The 25,139-nt window shown below is 53.3% G+C and overlaps 1 protein-coding gene across 2 annotated transcripts; it reads right to left on the bottom strand.

Annotated features, from left to right (window-relative positions):
- Positions 1 to 3,015: 3,015 nt before the first annotated feature.
- On the bottom strand, positions 3,016 to 6,354 carry CSF2 (colony stimulating factor 2). Of its 2 annotated transcripts, none has more exons than XM_074312189.1 (5): positions 5,840 to 6,354; positions 5,075 to 5,288; positions 4,935 to 4,973; positions 4,102 to 4,227; positions 3,016 to 3,316 (listed from the first exon to the last, which is right to left on the bottom strand). In XM_074312189.1, exons 2-5 carry the CDS (start codon positions 5,231 to 5,233, stop codon positions 3,209 to 3,211), a joined length of 432 nt encoding a protein of 143 aa, XP_074168290.1. In that variant the 5' UTR covers positions 5,234 to 5,288; positions 5,840 to 6,354; the 3' UTR covers positions 3,016 to 3,208. The 2 variants fall into 2 exon arrangements, with proteins under 2 accessions (XP_074168290.1, XP_074168291.1); XM_074312190.1 differs by having other exon boundaries at positions 6,175 to 6,354.
- Positions 6,355 to 25,139: the final 18,785 nt, after the last annotated feature.

Below are 25,139 nucleotides of genomic sequence, written 5' to 3'. Positions count from 1 at the left end.
GCATGGGCACTGGGCTCCCAGGAGAGAACAGGATCTCAGAGGCTGTCCTTGGTCCTTTTACATGATTTCCATCCTTCTATGGACATGACAACACTCTGTAAGGCTTCCTTGAACTGTGAGAAATTACTTATCTCAGTAGTACAGTTCTTGGGTGATTCTGTTGGCTAAATAAGAAACATATTTAAGTCATCTCAGTAGAAAAAAATTAAAAGCAAAATCTGTTCCCAGCCCAAAGGGTCACATAGTATGGCCCCCTATCCCTTAGGAAGTAACTCAGCAAGCTGACCCCGTTTGTCTGAGGGAGGGCCCTGGGCCATCTGGTGATCGTGGACCCCAGGGTCTGAGGGTCATCCATGGTCTTGGGGGAAAGCAGGGTGTGGACAGGTCCCACAGCTGCTCAGGACGGGGACACAAGGACAAGCAGGGTGGACAGAGAGGGGAGCATCTCAGTCCTGTTCCCTACAATGTGTCCCCCCATCCACTGCCCATCTCCACATCGCCGGCTCCCAGTGGGGACCCCGGGGGAGGGCCAACCAGAGCCAGCTGGACCGCCTGCCCACCTGGGGTTGGCACTGACTGGCTCTTCCCTCTCCCCAGGCTGAGTCCATGATCAGATCTGCTCTGACCTGTCTCAGACCTGCTGCACACTGACCGGTGTGTGGGGGGCATGTGGCAGAGGGCATGACGAAAACCTCCAGCACACCCCGAGTCCCCACTCCCCTGAGCCTCAGCCCCTGTCAGTGAGGGGGCTTCTTCTGGATTGGAAAGGAGTGCCTGAGGCCTCACATGGCAAGTGGGGGCCGGAAGAAGCCCTTTGCCCCACTGGGCCCCTGGCTGTGGTAGCAAAACAGTGATGTCTCAGGTTCCTCCAAGAGCAAACAAGAACTTACCTGCAGCTTTGTGCAGATTCGTGGCAGTTCTTTCATGTTCTTATAAACCTTTTGTAGGTGATTGTCATGGTTACAGTTCGTAAGGAGTGCCCTCAGGGTGGAGATGAAGTCCTTTATAAACTGCCCATAGCATGACTCCTGAAACAGGGTTGGGGACACTGGGATAGAGGGGGAGCCCGGCAGAGATCCCGCTGAGCCCAGGCTCATCCCTCCCTGACCTCCCTGGCCACATGGAGCCCTGGACGCAGGCCACGGGAGACCTGTGGGCACTGAGAGCTATGCAGGGGGTGTCTGGCCTCTCCCCAGACCCAGAGCTGATGTGGGACGGGGAGCAGACAGCCCGGCAAAGCCCAGCATCTGGCCATTGTTTCCTCTGTTGGCTGGGCTGGAGGCTCCATCCTCAGACTCTCAGCTTTCTCCCCAGATTTTTCTCTCCAACATCTTTTGTTCTTATCTCTGCCCCAGGTGCCGACTGGGGTGATCCCTTTGAAATGTGGTCAGAAAGGTCCATGTGGTGACTGCTCCTTACCTCACTGGTGTTCTGGGGCCTTTTGAAGGAACCCTGGAAGCAGGAAAAGTTGGTCAGAAACACAAAGAGCCACTGAGAGCCCAGTGATGTTTGATGAAGACTCAGACTTACATTGTAGATAATGTTGTCAGCCAAAAGTTCACGCTGAATCTCAGCACAGACTGCCGTGTGATTGTCGTAGTGAGGCTCGCTGGTTATCTTCATGGGGGCGGAATGGCTTTCCCAGCCCCAGAGCGCACAAGCCAGGAGCACGTACAGGTACATGGTACGACTGGGCTCGGCAGCACATCTGTGGGGAGGGGTACCTATATATGTGAGTCTAAGGAAATGCTAAATCTCTTTATCAGTCACCACTGACTTACGTGGAAGACAGAGCGGACCTTATCGCTGGGGAAGATGTGCTTTTCGTGCATTTTGTTTGACCACAGCACACTTCATGGATTCTCGTCTTTGTGGGTCTAAGACAAGTTTACTCAGGCTTGCTCTAAGAAAGTTTATTCGTACTCACATCTAGAGTCATGACCTTTCTGCCTGCGTGTGGGGCAGGTTCTTTGGCCAGGACTGGTGCTATCTGCAGCGAGAACAGGTGGGATGGAGAGAGAGCCAGCAGGGGACAGAGCTGTACCAAGCCAGCTTCCCCAGGCCCACCTGTCAGTCAGGGAGAAGGCTGGCCCCCTGCTGCCTGGGGACACACCCACTTCCTCACAGTCCCCAGGAGGGCTTGGGGAGGATGGGGGTGGGTGGGGGGTTGGGGGGGTGGGGAGGGGGGTGGGGGGCTGGCGAGCAGGTTCAGGAGCAATGCCTCCAGCCCTGCTGGCAAAGCAAGTGGAGGGAGGAGGGCTGCCATGTTCTCATCCCGAAGGCCATGAATTTTAAGGGGATGATTGGATGCAAAAGATCATGTAAAAACAGAAAGCAGCTCAGGAAAAGCCACACTAGAGCCATACCAAAAAATTACGAACTTACATTCTGAATCTCACAGATTAAGATCACCCATTTTTGGTAAAGTTTGGTAAATATGCTGAGCTCTGACCCTGGTGGTTTGGTTTTTTTCCCCCCTGAACAGCTAGATAGTCTGTGCTGGGTCACCTTAGGAGTGGTAGAAGCCCCGAGTGTGAGGGGCAGGCTGTGGCGGCTGAGGGCCACAGGAGTTTGGCCTGACATAGCGGGTCCTGAGCAGCCCTAGGCCTGCCAGGAAGGGCGATGCCCCTGCACTGGGGCACATTTCCCCACTGGCTGGGTTCCTTGGGTTCTCTGTGGTGGAAGCCCAGGAAACACGTCCGGGTGTGAAGAATGCTGTACTCAGGCCGGCTGTCCCCTTCCGTCCCCTGTGCTCTGACAGGGCTGCCCCAAGACAGTGCATGGCCCTGCCCCTCCCCCCACCTCCCCGCTTCCTCCCTCCTTGCCCTGTGGGGAGGAGAACACCACTAGCATTTGCTCATGGTGAAAACAAACTGCAAAACTGCACAATAAGACCAAACGTTTAATAATTTATTATTATGGTAAAATATCTTGAATAAATATGAACTTTGAGCTTAAATAAATAAATAAATATTAAAATACATAAATATATAAATAAATATTATTGGTCCCTGCCAGTGTAAAACTCCCCCACACCCCTACCACGCCTTTATCAGGGTCAGCGTGGCTCAGAGCAAGTCCATGGCCCCCCGGGTCCTGACCCAGCCTGCAGTCCCTCCAAGGTGAAGGTCCAGAGTTTTGGCTCTTTGTGGGGGAGGGCAGCGCCCTGCCAGGTGAGCTCCCAGGACTGGCTCCTGGACTGGCCGCCTCACTTCCGGACCGGCTCCCAGCAGTCAAGGGGGATGATGAGCAGAAAGTTATGCAGCATCTCTTTGAACGTTTTGAAGGTGACAGTTTGGGTGTCACAGAGAGTTTCCTTAAAGATAAAAGACAAAGAAAATTGGAGCCCAGGCCTGAGTGGGTAACGTAGGGGGAGCAGCAGCGTGTTAATGTGCCGCCTCTGGAACGCAGAGGCCAGAAGGCTGTCTGAGGCCTGCCTGCTGACCTCGGCCAGGTGACATATTGCAACCCATGTGTCACCCAAAGGGTACAAAGCTCTATCAATGGCAGCTGGGGCCAGGGACCTGACAAAATTCCAGCCTGAGGCAGGTCTGCTGGGCATTTGGTCCTAGGCCAGGACAGAGCAGCTAGACTGAGGCTGGCTCTGAAAGCCCTGAAGGGGCAGGAGTAGGAGTCAAGGCCACAGACTTCACTCGCTTCCCACTGGAAAGGGGTGTTCAGGACCTTTGTGCATTCTGGATGTGCTCTGCTTCTTGCTCGCATGCAATCCAGGAGTCCCAGGAGGGGCCAGCAAAAGTCCTGTTGGGAGGTGGCAGCTGGGCCCCGGAACTTCCTCTGTGTTTTAGGCAGGCCCTGAGTTTCCTTGGGTTTGCCTCATCTCTGACCTCATTAATGATGACAGCAAGAGCAGAGCCGCGCCACTAGGGAGCGCTGCCGGCTCCAGAGAGAGCTCCGCGCCAGAACTGCTAGAGACGAAAGCGGGCTGGGCTGCTCCCTCTCTGGAGGGTCTAGTGATTACTAATCTGGTGACACACTGTCTGGGGTCCTGAACAGCCACACCCAAAGGTCTGTCTTTCCCTGCCAGTTCTCACCCTCCTAGACTAAGACCTTGCTGCTTGGGGCCCTGACGCGGGCACTCACCTTGTGAGGGAAGCAGTGCTGCTTGTAGTGCTTGGCCATCATGGTCAAGGGGCCCCGGAGCCTGGTGAGGTTGCCCTGCAGGCCCTGCGTGTACAGCGCCAGGCGCTGCTGCAGGCATGTCGGCTTCTGTGGGAAATGTTCATTCCTTGGTAAGCAGTGGCCAAGTGCCCTCCCATCCCTTCTTCCTGTTCTCGTCCCTGTCCCTCAAGAGTAGGGCCTGGGAGGGGCACAGGATGGTTCCCAGCTAGTCTCAGACAGGTCCAGTCAGACATACTGCCCTGTGCCCCTGTCCATCGCAGGCATGAATCTGGCTCCTCACCACTCAGCTCAGGCCACCCTCAGCCAGCACAGCCACATTCCCTTGGCTTAGCATGTCAAGAGGGTCCCAGCCCCTAGGAAACGAGGTCACTATCCCCCCACCAGGGAGAAGGGGGCAGGGCATCACCCGGACCTGCCCTGTGAACAAGCAAGGCTTATTTCTAAAACCCCTCTGTGCCCCTCTGTAGCCAGCACCCTGTCTCCACAGGGCTTAGTCTCAGGGTACAGGGAGCGCCCCAAGCCCACAGCCCCTGCCTCATGAACTAACCCCTGCTTACTCACTTGTCCCCTCTTGACTCCTGGCCCCTTGAATGCTAGATCTCTCTGGCTGCTCAGATAATAATGGAGCTCATGTGACTGCCACGGGGGCAAGGCCAGTGGCTTCCTGAGCACACCCCCTTCTGGCAGCCGGCTGACTGAGGGAAAGTGGACAACTCTGGGAGGAGCCATATAAAATGAAGCCCTCCCCAAAGGTAGAGGTCTCTGGGAAGGTGTGTCAGAGAAAAGCATCTTACCTCGGGATTAAACATTTCAGAGACAACTTTTGCTTCATCCTATAGAAAAAGGAAAATGCAGTGTTATCAAGCTGACAGGCAAAGCTAGTACAGGCCAGCGAGGTGGGCCAGGCACGACCCACATTCCCTCCCTCACTCACCATCACAGCAGCCGGCTCACTGTTCTGGTTCAGAAGGCTCAGGGCCTCCTTAATGGCATCCACATGCTGAAAGGGCCTGGTGGCAGGGCTGGGTGGGCGGGTAGGTGCGGAGATGCTGCAGACCACAGTGCCCAGGACAAGCAGGTTCTGCAGCCACATCCTCCTGAGGACTTTAGCCTTTCTCTCTGAGCACTGGGCTCACTGGCAAAGGGCTCTTATACACACAGTGAGAGGAAATGATTAATGGTGACCACAAAACACCAGGGAGGTGGGGGAACTACCTGACCTGTGGAATCTCCTGCTCCTTATCAGCTACACATGGGAAAGGTGAACCTTTCCCCAGTTGGTCACCATCGGGGGTTTTCATTAATGAACCTTCCAAGAATTGACAGCCCACCCGCCTGCCTCCTTGAGTACCCTCTCCAGCCCTCCCTAGGCAGTCTGACAGCCCGCTGAGGCTGCCCCCTCCTTCTGAGAGGCTTCTGGGCACAGCTTGGATTTCCTGACCCAGAGTGGCCGGGGCAGGGCCTGGGAGATGCTGGATTGGGATCCTACTCCCAAGTTCCCCATCCTGCTTGTTTTCCCAAGAACTCTTTGGGCTGGCTGTGCCCACCCTACGGCCCATTCCAACCCCAGCCTTCCCTTCTCCTCCTAGAGCCGCTGCCCACTGTGAGAGACTTGAGTGTGAGGAGGACTCTCCCAGGTCTGCCCCACTGTCCCCCATGGCAGATTTCTGCCAAAAGGCTTGGTCCTATGATAGCTCACCTCAGCCAACCAAGGACCCAGGGCAGTTGGCAAGCGCTCCTCAGCCAGGGACCTCTTCCCTACAGCCCCTGTGACAACCATGTGCCTGTCCAGCCAACAAGACTGCAGAGTGTTCACGGTGCGATCCCATCGGACAGCCAGTCCTGGTTTCCATAGCCATATTCATCCCCCAGCCGCAGAGGTGAGTTGGGGTCTCAGCTGGGGTGGGTCACGACCCTGGGTATGAACCCTGGTTCCAGCACCACCTGGCTGAGTGACTCTTCCCTCTGAGCTATGTGAGCCTCGCCTCCCTCTGCAGGGCAGCCTGCCCCTCTAGGTGGGCACTGCACTCCTACCTACAGTCCCTGGCAGGCACCAGGAGCTCCGGGGGCTGGCTGCGGGGTCGTGGCTGCATCCACGCCAGGTGCAGGGCACAGTGTCCTCTCTACCCAGGTGTTCCAGGCTTCGCTTCCTACATGGCCCCTGCCCCAGCCCACCTCCAGCTCCAAAGGCCTCTTTGTGGAACAGGAACTGCTTCTGGAAAAGCCACAGGCTCTTGAGAGGCTGAGAAGTGTTTGATTTTCACAATGGAGTTTGGAGAGGACAGCACGAGGTTGGATTTTTTTTTGTTGTTTTTTTTAAAAATTTTTTTATGAAAGTGTAGTTGGCATGTAATACTATATTAGTTCCAAGAGCACAACATAGTGATTAGGCATTTATGTCCCCCATGATGTGATCACCACACTAAGTCTGCCAATCGCCTGGCACCACAACTGCCCCATGCTGTGAGTTTCAGACTTGCAGGGCTGAGGGTCCACGTGTGCCCTTCTGAGTGTTTGTGTGCCTGTGTGGTAAGATGTATTGGTACTTACTGGTGTGTTCAGGGAGGTGCGTTGCACATGAGGTCATCTGTGTGAGCCCCCAGGCCTCTGCAGGTACCACTCTGATGTGGGAGGCGCTCCCCACACTGGGTGTGATGTTTCTGGGCCCCAGAGGCTGATCCTGCCTAGACTGGTGGGGTTGGACACAAGCCAGGACACTGCTGGCCTCCAGTTGCCGCCCCGGAGAGCAGGGGGCTGAGCACTGGGCCTGGGCCCTGTCAGGTTGCACTGCGTGGCAGGCGGGTTGCTGCCTTTGCACAGAAAAGCCAGGGCTTAGTCCTCCACACCCCACTGGGGTTCCTGCCAGTGGTATGGGACCCACCATGAGGCCACCCTGCCTTCTGAGCCTGGTGGAACATTCCTCGAGGGCCAGGGTGGGGGTGGGAGTCTGGCATGTCCAGGCCCTGGCCCTTCCTCCACCTTTTCTGTGAGGCTTCTGCTCAGCCCCTTCCAGGGAGCTCTCAGGGGGCACAAGGTCAAGGACACTAGATGCAGATGTCTGTGTCAGGGCCCTAGAGGCTGGGGAGTGGGGATTGCAGGAAGCGCCTCTGTTAGTGGCCAGGGAGGCAGAGGGCCGGTGTGGCCCCTCTAAGATGGAAGGCCACTTTTCTCCAGGAAATGAGTTGACATTTAGTCAACAAACTCCTCCAATCGCCAGACCCTGTGCTGGGGAGGAGGTGGATGGGACTTTCCCACTGGCCCTCACATCTGGCCCTGGAGGCCTCTCCGTCTGGTGGGGGAGACAGACAACAGTGGACACTTCCATTGTATGGTCCAGGCTGGAATGGGGGAAGTTCAGAGCTGAGGGATCCCAAGGACCCACTTCTCCCTACTTGGGGGAGCAAGGGGACCGGAGAGCTCCCCCGGGAGATGCTACCTCCCAGCACACCCTGGAAAGGCCAGTAGAGTCAGTGGGCAAGTCAGGTGGTGGGAGGGAGAGGAGGACGGGATGGGGGGGAGCACTTAGGACCAGAGGCAGAGGGTTTGAAGAGCAGCAGGTATGGTGAAGAGGAAGCAGGTTCCAGAGCTTTGGGAGGTAGAATCTTGATAGGACTTACGATGTACTGAGTACCTGCTAGGTTCCCAGCAGGGGAGGGAGACACAAGGAGGATGAGAACAGGCGGACTTGGTAGCACTATGGATGAAGAAGTAAGAGTAATCTATTCACCATCCCCCTCCCCAAAGTGTGTTGTGGATGTAAGTAAGAAGGGTTAGAACCACTGTCCAGGTGTCTAAGGTGGGGACTCGGGACAAAGGAGCAGGTCTGCAGGGTCTCAGCGCCCATGGAAAGGTTTGGCAGTTCACAGGTTGCATGTGCAGGGACAGAGCTGGCAGTGGTCTGTGATCAGTAAGGCTGCAGAGGATTAGAACAGCGGTGTTTAAGGGCCAAGGACATGACAGCCGGGCAAAAGGCTGGCCAGTGGCCAAGGGTCCTGGGAGAGCAGGAAAGGAAGCAAAGCAGGAACCTCAGGAGAGGTCTATGACAGTAGCGTGCTCCAGGGGCACCGGAGTTAGCATGCAAAAGGCAGAAATCTATGGGTTTGGCGATGAGGTTTGTGGGCAGCCACACATCTTTCTTCTGGAAAGATGACATCAGGGCGGAGGCCATGACATGGCAGGCATTCCTAGATTGTACCGCGTGGAAAGTGACAGTGATAGCATCTAGTGGGCACGCTGACTCAGGCGCCCCAGTGGAGCTGTGCGAGGGCGGAGGCAGGACCATGCTGGGCCTTGAGAATCCTCCTTGGGCCCCTTCCCACAGGGCCAGGAGAAAACCCTCTGGAAGGAACTTCCTGTGCGTGTCTCTCCCACAGGCTGTGGAGGAAGTGGGGTTGTGGCCACCACAGTATCACAAGAGGAAGGAGATGGACGTCTGAGGGCCTTGCATCCCATGGGACCGGCACCCCAGCTGATCTCACTCGATCCTCCTGGGGCCTGCCATTGCTTAGTGGGGGTCCTTGTACTGATGGCCTGCCCAGTCCACACAGGCAGAGATGACAGAGACCGGATTTGAACCCTTATCCATCCCTGTCCCGATGTCTTCTACTATCTTAGAGATCAGAAAGCCAGGAAATGTTGGTCACCTGGCTAGACCAGCAGAGGGGTATCCCTGTCAGGACAGCTCTAAAGGGAGACTCCTCCAGGTGTTGGCAGGGAAGCTAGAGTGGCCTGTGACTGTCCCAGGGAAGCCCTGGGGACCAAAGGCAGAATTTCCCCAGCAGAACCTGCCACCCAGGCTTCTCAATGTCTCAGTATTGGGCTCTCTGCCATTGACCCTTGGGTAGCGCAAGAAAGTCTCTCCTCCCTAAGCCTCTGCTTCCTCATCTGTACAATGGGTCTAATTATTGCTGCCTCATGGAGGAAACAGAGGAAGTTTGTGGGAGATTCTCCCAGGGAGGAGGCAGTGCTTCAACCTTTCTTCTCCTCTCTCCACCACTTGGGAAGTGTCTGAAGCCCAAACTGAGCAGAGAACTCAGCCTTGCTGGAATTTTCACGAACAGCTGCCCCTTGCCCAGCCCGAGCCCCAGATAGCATCTTTCTGGACAGATGTGGTGAGAGAGAGAGCCCAGCCTCCAGCCAGATTTGGGGCTCATGGGGTCTTGATCACCATTAGAAGACCCCAATGCAGGGACAGCACCATGAGTGGCGTTACCTTCTCTGGGAGGGGGTCCAGGTCATTCCAGGCCACATCAGACACATGAAACACATCTTTGGCCTTTGTGGTAGCAGCCAGGTGGACCCCACCCACATCTCCTCAGTCCAGGGCCCCGGAGGTGCATCTCCAAGAGGCCAGGCCATTCAAGCCAAACTCCTCTTCTGGTCCTGCTCACTGAGTGTCCCCAGACCTTGGTACTGGTGACTCCTGACTGGTCTGGGAGGATCTGAGGGTGCAACCATGTGTGGACTCGGCGTCTACACAGCCACACCCAGGACGGCCCGCCATGTGTGTCCCACCTTGCAGTCCCCTGCATTCAGGGCTCACATCTGGTGGTCACTTTGGATAGGGGACAGGGAAGGACAAAGCCAGACTCATAGACACAGTGCTAAGGGCACCAACCAAGACGTGCACGGAGAATGAACAGCCAGGAGGGGTGGTCATGAAATGAGAGTGAACCGAGTTAGGTAAAGGCCTTCAGGGGACTCATTGCCTGGGGGAAGGAGATGACTGAGGAATTTGACACTCAGGGCTCTGGCTCAGGCAGCTGGGTGGACAGCGAGGCCATTTGCTACAGTGAAAGCCACCCAAGGTGACAGAGAGGTTTGGGAAGTCAATCCAGACTGGACTGGATGTGGCAAGTTTGAGAGGCCAGGGGACCTCCAGAAAGACGCGGTCTGTCAGGGGACATGGGCCCCCGAAGTCAGGAGAGGTCAGGGCCCAGACATTTGCGCTTCCCTGATGAGGAGGAAGTCCCTCACAGCAGGGGCTGCGCAAGCCAGCCGGCCTTGGGTAGTGCCCAGGAATGGCAAGTTTTATGGCTGAGCCAAGGACAATGAGACCTCGTTTTTCACTTCATCCCTTGGTTCTTAAGGCTTCCTTGCTGTTTCCCCAGGACCCAACAACTGCATACTCAAGCTGATGACACCCCATGGGTGGGTACAGGCCCACCTACCACTAGGCCCTCCCCCCACCTCTGCCTCCCACCTGCCTCCGAGTACTACCTTCAGGTCTGGAAATTCATCCCCCACCTGTGAGTCTCTCTGCCCTAACACTGTCCGTAGCCAGGAGTGTCATTGGCACCCAGAAGGAGCCACTGGCTTTATCTGCTTCCTTGGGAAACAGCCATTGAGCTGCATTAAAAATTAAAAGGAGGGGAGATCATTAGACCAGAAGCCTAACAACTTCCCAGAGTCCCGAGGGTGCCCTTCACTGCCCTCTGTGTCAGGCTGGAGGCCAGGCCAAGGTGTGCTGGGTGGGAGCCTCCCTCTGGAGCTGATGGGCCAGAATTAAGGTTGCAGATATGGGTTTTCCATTCTGGGCAGGACAGATGGTTCTGGAATGAGCTTCCTTTAGGACTTTTCTGAAATGCCAGGCTCCCTTGGACTCTCCCTGAGGCCCTGTTTGGTAGGTACATCTCTTGATTCCGGTTCTTCAGGTCCCAGAGGGCCCTAGCCTTGAGCCTCTAGGCCACCTCTGCTCCCTGTTACCACCTCTGCCTCAGCACAGCCCCTGCTTTCTTCCAGCACCTCCCCCACAAGTCCCCAGCGCCTCCAGCGGTGACAGTCTCTACCATCACTCAGGCTGAGGGCCCAGCAGGAGTGATAAAGGCGGCAATGAATTAGGGGTTTGGGGGTAGGGATCCACAAAATGCCTCTGGGATGGCTGGAGGGGGTCCTTGGGGATCTCTCCTTCCAGCCCTAGGGCCACCAACTCATAACTCTCACTTCCTAACGCTCACCCCTTCCCACCCCTCAGGCACATCCCCACAGGGGCTCCCATTGTAATGAATACAGAGGTGATGGCCGTAGGCCTGCCTCTGTCAAGCTTGGCCACTCCTTGCTGCATGAGCTGCGGCTGTGACTCCCACCTCTGAGCTCATCTTCACGTGGGGTGGAGCCCCCTTTGTGGGTTGCTGGGAGTGCTGGGCCTCATGGAGGGATGTTTTCTGTTTTGGCTGGCTGGGTGCTGCCCCCCAGCGTCAGTCCCCCTACAAGCCAGGGGAGTGATTGCTGGGGTCTGGACCAGTCTCCAGAGCCTTCGCGTGCCCTGGAAGTGGGGGTGGATTTAGGCTTCCCTCATGGGGGGTTCCCTATGCACACCCCTCTCCAGTGCCCCAACACCTTGCCACACCCAGCCCCAGGAGGCAAACCCTGACAGAGGCCATGAGTGTGCTGAGGTCAACTAACTGGGAAATTACTGAGTCACATGGATTTTCCTGGAAAGAGCCAGTTGAGAATACCAGGACTGGGGAAGTGATCCCAGGCTACCAGGAGCCCAGGGTCCTTTCTTGTAAGAACAAGTAGCCATTGGGTCTGGCTCTCAGCCTGAGGAGAGAAGAGAGTCACTCACTGCTGCGGGATGGGCCTAGCCAGGTGTTTCACCCCCACTCCCGATCCGAGGCTCATGGCCCTCTGAGGGGCAGCAGTGGCTGTTCATTGTTTTATTACCCATTTTCATGGGTAATAAACCCTGGCCCGGACCACAGGGATCCGGACAGGCTCTGTGGAGGGAGGAGGGAAGAGCACCCATCACCGTCACCCATGTGGGCTCTCATTCCCAGCGTTCTGCAGCCCAGAGCCCACCAGCCTGCTCCCCACTCCCAGGTGCTCCTACCACTCAGGGCTGTAACTTGATCCCCTCACACCTACCCTTGCCATGCCCTCCAGGGGGCTCCTTCCCTGTGCCTCTCTGACAGCCCGCCTGAGAGCCCACATCTTCTTCGTCACAGTCTGCTGTTCCTGGCTGCACCTGGTTGGTCTCCAGCACACCCCTGTGCCCTCCAGGGCAAGGCCAAGCCAAGAAGACACTTGCCCACTGTCTGCTGAAAGAAGTCCTAAGGGCAGCCGGGATGGAAGGCTCGCCTGTCTGAAGAGGTGAGAGGCCTCAGACTAGGATTCTGTGGACCCTGGGAGGAGCAGGGAGGACCCATGGAAGGGAAAGGGACATCATAGCGGGAGCCAAGGCTGGAGGTGGAAGTTGAGCCTGATGTCTTTGAGGGGCTGAGTGGGAGGGAGGAGGCCTTGACTGCCAGCCCTGGCAGATGATGGCTGTGAGTCAGTGGTCTCCTTCTCAGAAGCTCCATGAGGTATGGAGATGGGGCCATGGGGGCCGGAGCACAGGGGCCCAGCTCAGGATCTAAGCCCCAGAGTGTGTGGGGGTTGCTGGGTGGGAGGAGGGACAGGTAGCTCGTAGAGGATTTTGATGGTAAATGTATGGCGGTTTGGTTAATGGAGGCTGGAGCAGCAGCACTGCTGTTCTGCCTGCCCTGGGGCTAGAACCAGGAGGTCTGTGGAGTCTGCAGCTACCTCTGGAGTCCGGACTCCAATCGAGAAGGAGACCCCATAGACCCTGGGCCTCGGTGGGAGTTGGCCAACGCACTTTGGCTTAAGGATTCAGACTCTCTGAAGTGAGACTCCCTTAATTTCTTTGTGCCTCAGTTTCTCTGCATGTGAAATAGAGGTGATATCAGACTTCCTCAGGTCATTGAGGGGATTCCCTGAATCCCTCCTCAGTCCAGGAGAGCAGCAGCAACTTTGCCTGATCTATCTCTACGGCCATGAGCCTGACCTGAGGTTTCCAAGGGGAAAATTGATGCCCTGGTCCCCAGTGAGAACTCACTCAACCCTCCACTCTATGTCACACTACCTCTGCCTCTCCCTCCCAACCCCATGGGCCCAGAGAACCCCTCCTGCTTGGCTGGCACCTCTTTCCTCCAGCATCTCTCTTCCTCTGCCCTGGCTCCTTCCTGTTGGTTTTAAAGGCAGCCATCCTATCCCTGATATGGCCCCATCCTATCTCTCCTCCTCCATACACCCACCACCTCTTCAGCCATGGCTGTCCAGTCTTGCTGTCTCCACAGTGGCCAGGTCGGGCTGGGCTGGCCTGGGATCAGGGAGAGAGGAATGGGGGAGGGAACAAGACTGAGCTCCAAAGGTGCCTGGGGCCCAGGGTGGCTGGGCTCCATGGGCAAAGGCAGTTCTGGGGGACCTGCCTCCATCTGGTGACCTTTCACCCACACTCTGGCCGTATATACTGCCTAGACTCTACTATGTCCCCAGCTTACCCTGAACTCTTGGACACCCACACCCTTGCCCCCTAGTGTCATCTGCCTGACCTCCTTCTCGGCACTTCTCTGCCCGATGAATTCCTATGCCTTTGCATCACCTTCTGCAGGAGGCACCTCTGAAGAGATCCACAGCCATCCATCCATTTGTCTGTAATAACCCCCACCACACTGTGCTGGGCCAACCAGACAGGGCCAAGAGGCCCCAAAGACCTGACTCAGTGTCTCCCCAACTGGGGGTCCCAACCTGGGTAAGCGATGGAGGGTCCTCAGGGTGTTTGCTTAACTGAGTCAAATGTGGATTCGACTCAGGGTGGGAGGAGCAGAGACCCTTCCCGTAGCAGGATTCACAGGGTGGGTGAGGAGGGCGATGCCTGAGTTCTCTCCTTAGGCACTTGCCTGCCTGCAAATTCCTCCTCTTTGCTCTATTTTTCTGTATTTCCAAGTTTTTCAGTTAAAGAACATACATGCTGTCTCATATTTCCCTCCCAATGAAGAACTGAATGTTTTTAAAATTAAAATAAAATTCTTAGTTGAGGTAATCTGCGGAAGAGGCACTTTGGATTTGGGGAGGGAACTTTGGAGTTCAGATGGCCATTCTGCGATTTACCATAGGGCTTTGCTGCCCCCTGGTGGCAACTGGGCTTATAGACCTGGCACTAAGGATAATCTAGGCAGGCTCAGAGACGACATAACTGACAGACCTGATCAATGTGATACACCACAGAAACAAAAGATAAAAATCATAGGATTATATCAATAGATACAGATAAAGCATTTGACAAGATACAACATCCGTATATGATTAAAACACTTAATAAAATAGGTATAGAAGGAAAATACCTTAACATAATAAAGCCATATATGACAAACCCTCAGCTAATGTCATAATTAGTGGTGAAAAACTGAAGCCTTTTGCTCTATGTTCAAGAATAAGACAGGGTTGCCCCCTATCACCACTGTGATTCAACATAGTGTTGGAAGTCCTCGCCAGAGCAACCAGGCAAGAGAAAGAAATAAAAGGCATCCAGATTGGGAATGAAGAAGTTAAATTGTCACTTTTTGCAGATGACATGATGCTATATATAGAAAACCCTAGAGGCTTCACCAAAAAGCTATTAGAAGCAATAAACGAATACAGTAAAGTTGCCGGCTACAAAATCAATGTGCAAAAGTCAGTTGCATTCCTGACTTTTATATGCTAAATGGAATGTCAGGAAAAAAATGAAAAAAAAAAAATTCCTTTTGCAGTTGCAAGAAAAAGAATAAAATACCTAGGGATAATCTTAACAAAGGATGTGAAGGACCTATGTACTGAAGACCATAAGACATTTTTAAAAGAAATTGAAGAAGACAAAGAAATGGAAAGACATTCCATGTTCATGGATTGGAAGAATCAACATAGTTAAAATGGCCATATTATCCAAAGCAATATACAGATTTAATGCAATCCCCATCAAAATCCTAATGGCATTTTTTAAAGAAATAGAACAAAATAATCACGAGATTTGTATGGAATCACAAAAGAACCTGATTAGCAAAAGCAATCCTAAGGAAAAAGAACAAGGCTGGAGGTATCACACTCCCTGACTTCAGCTTGTACTACAAAGCAACAATCAAAAGAGTACGGTAATGGCAGAAAAGCAGACATACAGACCAATGGAATAGAATGGAGAACCCAGATATACAAGTAAACCCACATAAATATGGGCAGACAATTTTTGACAAAGGAGCCAAATACAGACAATGGAGAAAAGAAAGCCTCTTCAATAAATGATGCTGGGAAAATTGGAAAACTATGTGCAAAAGAATGAAACTAGCCTGCTGTCTGTCACCATATACCAAAATCAACTCAAAATGGATCAAAGGCCTAAACATAAAACCTGAAACAATAAACTGCATAGAAGAAAGCATAGGTACTAAACTTACGGACTTGAGATTCAAAGAGGATTTGATCAATTTGACCTCAAAGGCAAGGGAAGTAAAAGCTAAAATAAATGAATGGGACTATATCAAACTAAAAAGTTTCTGCACAGCAAAAGAAATCATCGACAAAACAAAGAGGCCACCAACTGAATGGGAAAATATATTTGTAAACAACGCCTCCGATAAGGGGCTAATGTCCAAAATATATAAAGAACTCATACAATTCAACAACGACAAAAACATACAATCCAATTAAAAAATGGACAGAGGACCTGAACAGATATGTCTCCCAAGAAGACATACAAATGACCAACAGATATATTAAAAAATGCTCAACTTCACTAGCTATTAGGGAAATGCAAATCAAAACTCCAATGAGATATCACCTCACATCTGTTAGAATGGCTATCATCAACACAAATAATAGCAAGTGTTGGAGAGTCTGGAGAAAAAGGAACCCTTGTACACTGTTGGTGGGAATGTAAATCGGTACAGCTGTTATGGAAAACAGTCGCTATGGAGGTTCCTCAAAAAATTAAGAATAGAATTACCATATGACCCAGCAATCCCTCTCTTGAGTATCTATGCCAAAAATCTGAAAATATTTATCTGTAAAGATATATGTACTCCGATGTTCTGTGCAGCATTATATGTGGTGGCCAAGACATGGAAACAACTAAAGTGTCCTTCAATAGATGATTGGATGAACGTGTGGTATATATGCTCAATGGAATACTACTCTGCCAGAAGAAAAGATGAAATACTGCGATCTGCGACAACATGGGTGGATCTTGAGATTATTATGCTAAGCAAAATAAGATAGAAAAAGTTGAGAACCATATGACTTAACTCATATGTGGGATATAAAACAGAAAGCAACAAGATAAACAAGAAAAGAAACAAAAACTCATAGACACAGACAACAATTTAGTGGTTACCAGGGGGTAAGGGGGGAGGAGGGTGGTAAAAGGGTAAAGGGGGCAAATCTATGGTGATGGAAGGAGAAGTGACTCTGGGTGGTGAGCACACAATGTGATATGTAGGTGAAGTATTATAGAAATGTACACTTGAAACCTATGTAATTTTACTAATCATTACCACCCCAATAAATTTAATTAAAAAAACAAAAAAAAACCTTAAAAAAGGAAAATAAACTCAGGTAAATAACTGAAAAAACAAACAAAAAACCACAGAAAACAACTGACAGACCTGCAGGGGAGATGTGAGCACCCCCGGGCCTCCCACTGGGTGAGGGGCTCATCAGCACTCTCCCCACTGATGGCTGAGCCTGTTGTAGAAATGTCCCAAGCTAACTGGGGACTGAGCGCCCCTTGGTTCTGGGCCCCAGCCCAGGGCTGTGCTTGGGCTGAGTTGTGCTGGCCTCAGATAGGATCTGAGGTTTGGGGTCAAGGGTGAGCCTGAATGGGCCAGGTCCATGTTCGTCCCAGTCCAACCTTGGAGCGGACTGGACTGCTCTGTAAGAAAGGCACTGATGAGTCCCATAACATCTGAAAAGGCCCATCCCCCTCTCAAGCATGTCACCTCCACCACCGTCACCCCATGGGTCCTGCCTATGCTGATCTCCCTCTCCCACTCTGATCTTCCCACACCAGGCTCTGTCTGACCTGACCACTAACCCCCACCTCCAGCAGTCGTCAGTCACCAGCACAGGGCTTGGGCCTAAGGAGGGAAGGGAGAGGGGCTGAGGGGGGGTTATGGGCTCCCGCCCAGGATTCACTCCTCCCACCGGTCTTCCCTCTGTTCCATGAGCACTTTCAGCCCATGTCAGTCTCCGGATCGTTGCAGCAGCTGTTGCTCCCTCGTCCAGAGTTCTCTCCTCCCTGATTGCCACATGGCTGGCACTTTCTTGTCATTCGGGTTCCAACCTATGTGCCATCTCCTCAGAAAGGCCTTCCCAGACCACTCAGCCTAAAGCCACCTCCCTGGAGACCCCTTCCATATGTTGAGTTTACTGCCAGCTCCCCAGCATCCAGTACAGGCTTGACAAATGGGTGCTCAGCCACTGTTTGCTCAATGGATGAACCTCAATCAAGGAAGGAATGTGTGCTGTCCAGCCTGGAGTGGTGTGGGCAGCCCTGAGCTAGGCAGCGTCTGAGTTGGTCTCTGAAGTAGCCACTCACCATGCCGAGTCTGGATCAGGGCGTGTGAGGCCGAGGTGACAGTGTGGGTAAAGGTTTAGAGGTAGGAAACAGGCTGGAGCATCGAGGGAGTTGGTAGCTGTGGGAATAAGGAAAGAGAAGCACAGGCGGAAGCAGGCCTTGTATGCCATCCTAAGGATATGGACGGGGGCCACACACTGTGGTGACTGGAATATTACGTATCAGACCAACCTGGTCAGATGTGCATTTTCTAAAACTGGCTTCCCAGTAAAACACAGATTGCCCAGGTGTGGGTTCTGGGGCCAACTGGTGACAAGGAGGCCTGAGGGGCAGAGTTGAGGGGTGGGAGAGGGCTGCTAAATTATCAAGCAACAGTGACTAAGACCTGAGTCAAATTGAGACACTGGTGACAAAGCAGTGTTGTTCAGAGTGTGGTTTATTTTTATAGATGCATAGAAGCCAGTTCAAAACCTGAGGTACAAATGAACATACCCTTGAGTCCCCCTATTGAGTCTTATTCAGAAGGAACAGGATACGGCTCCTCTGCTAAAATAAATACACTTCACATTGTACAAGGTAATAAATAAATACATACATAAATAAATAACCTCGATAGGATAAAAATAAGAACATAATTGTAAAAGGCTGAATGGGGGCTGCACATTTCAGAAATGAGATAAAGAACAGTTCATCTGATTCCACAGGAGAAAATGAAATCCTTTGGGTCCAGAACTGTGTGAGAGATATCCGGGCGTCTTTAGATGTTCTACTGCTTCCAACATCCCAAGGCCCCGTCATGAGAAGTCCCCGAGCTGGAAGTCGGACAGGATTGTAAAACATATTCGTTGAGTTTGTTCAGATATACAATCATTTTTGCCCTGAAATCATGCCAGTCACTCTTGATAGTGATTGGGTTTCCCTGTAAAGAAACCAGGAAGGCGGTATTAGGCGAGGCTGGGTTGGAAGGGAGATGACGCGCTGGGGGTTAGGTCATGGCTGACGCATCTTAGGGAGCAGCTTACCGTGGTCGTGGGGGTGGGCAGCAATTCCTTTAATTTCTGTGGGAAGAGACCAAAGCAGACAGTCAGAGACTCACCTGGAAAAGAGCAGGCCCTGCTACTCTCCTCCCCAGAGGGAGGGCAGGGCCAAGGCAGGGATCCTAAAACCCTCCGCAGCTTCACACACCTTAAGATTTGTCACGATTGTCATTTGTTTACCCTTGAAATTTTGGGCAGCTTTCACGAATGCATCCAGGTTCAGCTGCAGGTTGCCCTCCTAAGGGAACAAAGAACACATCTCAGAGGGGGAAGTTGGGGAGTGTCCTTTCAATGGCCAGGCTGAAGTCCTCCCCACAGTTTTCGAAGATTGCTTTCAGGGACACCCTTGGACAATATTCTCCTCGTCCCCTTCTTGCCCAGGTTGTCCCCAAAGGACACAGGCCTAGAGATGTCCCCAGGCAAGGCCTCCTTCCCTCCCGCCAAAGCCCCTGGGCCCATGTGAGCTGCATAAAAGGCCTGGATGAACCTTTCTGCACTTGTGGAAAAAACATTTTTCAAAAGGATCTCTACAAAGGGCCAAGGGACTTGTCTGTCCAGGGAAGTATTTGCAGCCAAGAGGCCAGGTGACAGGGTTAATGTCTTGACTGCATTAAGGCTTCCTAGGAATCAGGAAGGAAATCACAGGGACCCCAGTGTGGAAATGGGTGCCCCATGTGAACTGTGAGTGCCAAAAGAGGGGAAACCACAAACCGCCAGTAAACTCAGCAGAGATTCATCCTCTTGTTTGACTCCAAGAAATGCCATGCACACAAATGTGAGATAATCACTGAAGCCAACAAGAGCTAGGAAAAATAACTGTAAATGATAATGCTCAGAGCCAGGCAGCGTGGAAAACATAACTCAGTGGTTTAGGAAAAGGAAGGAAGCAGGCATGTTCGTGGGGAAATGCTACCTGCCCATCCAGAGGCTGCCCCTGAAAACTGGCTGCAGGCCTTTGGTATTGTTCACCTTGAGCTGTCTTTCCATTTTGTAATTTAAACTTTTCATATTCTAGCCATGGCTGGGGAAATGCATAGAAACCCATAAGCACCAGACGCTGATCAGGTAACTTGATGCACATTTTGCCATTTAATTCTCACGATAACCCCACAGCCATAGGTGCTATACACCCTATTTACAGATGAAAAAACTGAGGCTAGGCAAAGTGACACGATACGTCTGAGGTCACGCAGACAGGAGATGGAGTGGGACCCAGGTGCACCCAGGTACGGGGCTGAGCTCTTACCCTCAGGATGCTAATCTCATTTGAGTCCAGGTTTTGCTGTGAGGGAAGAGGGAGAGAGAGCGCATGAGTCCGGCTGGCCTGAGGCATCTGCCCGCCCTTCCCTGCCCCCTGCCAGACTTGTCCCAGCTACTCACTTGTGGAGGCACAGTAGGATTGTTTAGGAAGGTATCAAGTTCTGCCATCAGGTTGACATACTCTTTCTTAGTCATTTGGCTCGATTGCCTTATGGGCTGCCCCTGTGCCCGAGGGACGTGGAGTGCGAGCAGGAGCAGAAAAACGTGCAGGATGGGGAGGCTGCTCATCTCTGGGCTGGCGGGACACCTTCCGTCTTGTCCTGGTCCTTCGTGATGTTCTGAAGTGTCCGAGACAGCCTCCTGTCTTTTATACGCAGCAGCAGTGTGCCCACAAACAAGCGGGATGGGGGGGGCGGTAATTGGAAGAATCTTTATCTAACACGGAACCTCCATAGCAAACCACAGACTTATTCACCACTTTCTAGTACTCAAGATCAGTGAAACTTGGGGGGAAATTACTCAAACGGTATCTCCTTGTCTTTCCAAGGAGGATAAGAGATGAGACGGGCAGAGTGGGGGCAGGTGAGAGGACCTCTCTGACAGGTGAGCGGCTGCCTGACTCTGAGCTCCCCTGAGCTTCCTGCTTCCTGCTGTCCTGCCATCGCCTGGACAGCCCTGACCCTCTGCTGCCTGCCCTGCCTGTCATGGCCTAGTCCTATGTGGGTGGCCAGGTGAAGGCACTGGGACAGGCAAGAGTTAGTCCCACAGCCTGTCACACAGCTAACCATCCACGCGCAGCTCCACCACTCAGAAGCACAAAGCACATCTCTTGACACCCCTCCCAACACTGAGTTCCTGGGGTTAAAGCCCCCAGTGGTTTGTCCCATGGGCTTTGGGCAGCTTCTCCTTGGCACTACCTGTTCCTAGGGGGTGGCAGATGGAACTCGGGCACCAGATGCCCATTGTATTGCTCTGATAGCAGCACCCTGTGCTGTGGGATCTCAGCCCCCGGTGGAGGCCTGGCTGCGGGTGCTATGCAGTCCCTGGCAGCACAGAGGCCGAGCTCAGGGACCTGAGGACAGGGATCCTTGAAGAAGCTGTCACTGGAAGACAGGAGGACGGGGGACTGGCCTGGGGAGGTTCAGATGGTGGGACTGGCAAGGTGTGAGGGGTGAGGGATGGGAAGAGAGCAGGGCAACTCCCTGGTTTCAGGCCAGTGTTGGGGGCGGGTGTTGCAGAGGTCTGGTGGGAAGAGGGCAGCGACTGACCCAGGGGGAGGTCACCAAGGACCAGAGAAGCAGCAGCCAGAGAGGAAGCAGAAGAACCAGGCGGGTGGGGGCCCAGAGGGCAGCTCTTCAAGGAAGAGGCAGACCTCTGCCCCATGGCGCTGTCAGACCCTGGCACAGGCCAGAGCAGGGGTTTTGGTAAAGGGGTGAGTGCGACAGGGGTGTGGGAAAAAGTTCTCTGAGATGACTGGGCCGGGGTGGAGGGGAGAAGAGAGGCAAAATTGAAAAGCCAGGGGTCAGGGTGTGTTGTGATGCGATCCGCGGAGAGATGGGGCAGCTTATGCTGCGGCGGGGGAATGTGGGTATTTCTGGCTTCTGAGCAGGAGCTGATTTGGTAAGACAAAGACCAGGGTATGGCTGCCGAGGAGGCAAGTGAAGAGACTGTGACCCAGGGCGATGCTGTGGGAACAACACCCACAGCCAGACACTTGACTCCTGCCTCAGACGCAGCCAGGCCCTGGGCCGGGAGGGAGGAGCCTGGGATCTGGGCCCAGAGCATCCTCAGAAAGCAGGTAGGTGTCTCAACGGCCTGGGTGGAACCTTAGGACCAGGTACCCACTAGGCACAATTCAACAAACTTTTATTAAACACTTACTGTGTGCAGGCACTGTGAATGAAACAGACATGGTCCCTCTGCTTAAGAAACTCACGGCCTTGTGGGGAGGGCCAGACTGAAAGCCTTGCTGCTCTCAGCTGGGACTTCGGACTTGCAGTTTCAGCGTCACTTGGCGGCTGGTTACAAGTGCAGACCCTCAGGCCTTACCCTAGGCTTTCTGAATCAAAAATCACATTTTGACAAGGTCCTTAGGAAATTCACACGATATTTAAGATATTCTGATTTAAACACCCAGCCAGGCACATGGGTGGGGGGCTGGACCTCAGAGACCCAGGGCTTCTCAACTATTCCACCGAGGCTTGGTGTTACTGTCTATACAAAAGTATGGGGGACTTGTGCACACACAAAACGTGATTTCTTGCAGAGGAAAACCTCTATTTTTTTTTTTTTTATATAAATGGGCTTTTTGAGAGAATTTTAAAGCACAGTGAACTTTAAAGCAATGAAGGCTGAACATTCCTGTACATGTTTGTTTGTAAGTCCTGACTTTGTGTTGTATTGTAGCAAAGAAACACCCTGAGTGGTGCTATTTTATATCTTGACATCTGTAGGAAGAAATTTAGGCTTCAAGCTAGGAGTATGAAAGCCCTGTGGAGTTTTCAGCCAGGGAAGGGTGTGGTCCCTTGAGGGTTGGGGTCCGGGAAGGAAGTCCACTCCAGCTTCTGTGGGGAGAAAGGCTGGGAAGAAGCAGGACAGCCGGTGGCCAGTGAGGGGACGGGCAAGATCTCTGGAGTATCTCTCCACTGGAGATGAGCGGGGGATGGGTGAGAGAGCTGGAAGGTGGGCCAGCACAGAGGGTGCCTGGGGGACGTGCACAGTGAGGGCTCCCACCATTAGGTGCCACATGCCTATCTGAGCAGAGAGCTCAGGGAAAGACTGCTGGATGGGCCCAGGCCATCTGGCAGGGAAGGAGCAGTGGGTTGGGCCCACAGGTTTGGTGGCAGGAGACAGTGGTTTCTGTGTTCCCAGTGAAATAGGCAAAGTCAGTCCCTGAGCATTTGGGGAGGTGGGTTTGAGGTATGTTGGGTGGCATGGTTGGGAGTCTATGAGCTGACTGTCAGTGGATGACCTTGAGGGCCGCCTCCTAGGGTGGGAGCATCCAGGGCTTCCCTGGGCCAGAGTGTAGAACGGCAGACCCCTGAGGCAGGGTAATGCGGCCATGGGAGGAGGCCCGATGAGCAGGGAAGGAGCAAGGACAGCCAGAGCTGGGGGGGCAGGAGGTGGTGCAGCATGGCCACCTGGAGAGGCCCACTGAACGCAACCCACAACCTATTCTCCCTAAGGAACAGAGAGTAGTCACATTCCACCAGGCAAATGGGATTCAGAGGGAGCTGCCAGCTGCCCCTAGAGAGGACAACTTGGTACCCTCCACAGTGCTTCTGCGACCTCTCTGGGGACAAGGGAACCCTGGGCCTCTCTCAGGAGTCTCCTTGGAGGTTGGCCTTGATGCTAAAATAGCTGCTTCAGGTGAAATTACAGGAATCCTCCTTCCCTCCCCCACAGGCACAGTTCTGTCTGACCCTTGTGACGGGCCTGGTTCTCTGTATGACAGTGATTCCACCCCAGGTTGTTTGCGTCAGCCCAGCCCGGGGAGAGCCTCCTCCCCTCCACAGGCCAGGCTGATTGCAATCAGGAAGGGAAATGAGCTGAGCGTGCCAGCCCTGGGCAGGCATGAAGGAGGCCCTGCTAGGGCTGGGGCATGAGAGCCAGCCTAGGACTGCTGTCTGCCTGAGGCCTGCAGGAAAGAGACCCGGAAGGTTTCAGGTTGAGTCTCTGCATCTCATCCGCTGGATATCTGTGGGCCTGGTTCTGTCCCACCTGTGGCCTGGATTCCCTCAGAGTGGGGTGCCGTGTTCAGGCCCCTGGACCTTGGGGCACATCCAACCAGAGGTCCACGCCTGCTCCTTCCTGTCACTCGCCTCCACAGACCTACTGGAATTTTCTGGGGTGCCCACCAAGCTCAGTCATCATGATGAGCTGCCATGCTACACTCTCCATGTCATCATGTGTCAGATGTAGCCAAGATCTCAGTCACGCTTCCTCTGGTGGCCCTGACCACACTGTCTGCTTTTATCAATATAGAAGGCAGCTCAGGGCTCCCGGCTGGCCCAACAATTCCATCAGGTTTCACATGTCCACTGGAGCAGAGCTCAGGAAAAAGCCCCCCGCGTGGGCCCAGATGGAGAGGCCTGGCCTCCTGTGCCGTCCAGCTCTGTCCTTCCCTGGGGCCTGTGAGCCTCCACCTGTGCACTCAGCTTTCTATCCCATGCATGTGGCCTCCTTGGGGCCCACCTGTGCAGAGTGCACCTCCTCCCAGGTTCCGTCTAATAGAGAAAATGGACGGAGAATCACAGTTTAGAATGATAAGCCTGGGGTGTGGGGTTGGGGAAGCCCAGGGATGGGGCAGCTTCACCCAGCCTGGACTATTGGGAAGACTGGAAGAAGGGACAGATAAGACCTGAGGATGGTCTGGAGCCAGGAATGTCACAGAGGAAGTGCTCCCAAGCAGAGTTGGGTTTGGGGATGCGAATGTTCTGTCTGTTGACCTCAAGCCTATTGGCCATGGCTCCGATATTGGGGTAATTGGGGGTGGCCGTGTTGTTCTTGTTGTTAACAGAGGTATGGGCCCACCTGAAGCACAAAGATTTGGGGCATGCATTCCTATTGTGTTCATCGTATTTAGCTCAGACAAAACCAAGAGCCATAGAGGGATAGGCATATAGCCCTGCACGCCTATTTTCAAAGAAGCGGCCCGAAAAATGTGAGGTGGCAATGTTGGGACTTAAATGCTGGTAATACAGTATTTCTATTCCAGGCTTTTAAGAAGTAGTCTTCTAAATGGTTGTGACTTCGCACAGATCATTAGCCATGTAGATGGTGTTGCCTGCCTCTCAGGCAGAGGGGAGGCCAGCGAGGCTGGGTGGCAGAGGGTCGAGCTGTGCAGGGGATGGCAGGACCAGTTTAACAGGATGCCGCGTAGGACCTTACCCATTACCCTGGAAAAGACAAGCCTGTGTCTCAGCCAAGAAGAGCCATTGGGACAGAGGGCCCTGGAGACTTCTGTCCTCCCACAGTTTTGTGGAGCAAGAATACATGGTTTCCTGTGTCCTGAGTAGACCCTGGGGAGTTGGAAGGGCTTAAATCCCCAGTGAAGAAGGATGCCTATCAGGCAGCAGGGCCCTTGAGAAAGCAGTTATAGGATGACCGCAAGGACTAGAGCGGGGTTTTTCCCTTGATGGGGACTGTGAAGTCAGGGGTCCCTTCTTGTTCCGACGGGGAGTCCTGAAGGATGCATACACATGCTGCATAGGAGGCACCTGCCACAGGCAGGTCACAGCCAGACAAGCCCAGCCTGAAAATCAACAACAGATAAGTGGATGACAACAGTGCCTGGATGTCAGAGACATCTCTTTCCAGGTAGGAAAGGGCCCTGAAGAGGGAGGAGAGGAGAGAAAGATGAGACCATGCCCACC

Source organism: Rhinolophus sinicus, chromosome 5, assembly GCF_057876585.1.
Source record: "Rhinolophus sinicus isolate RSI-liver-muscle chromosome 5, RSI-T2T, whole genome shotgun sequence".
NCBI lineage: Eukaryota > Metazoa > Chordata > Mammalia > Chiroptera > Rhinolophidae > Rhinolophus > Rhinolophus sinicus.
The sequence above is the reverse complement of the archived record's forward strand: the minus strand, read 5'-3'. Positions and strand labels throughout refer to the sequence as shown.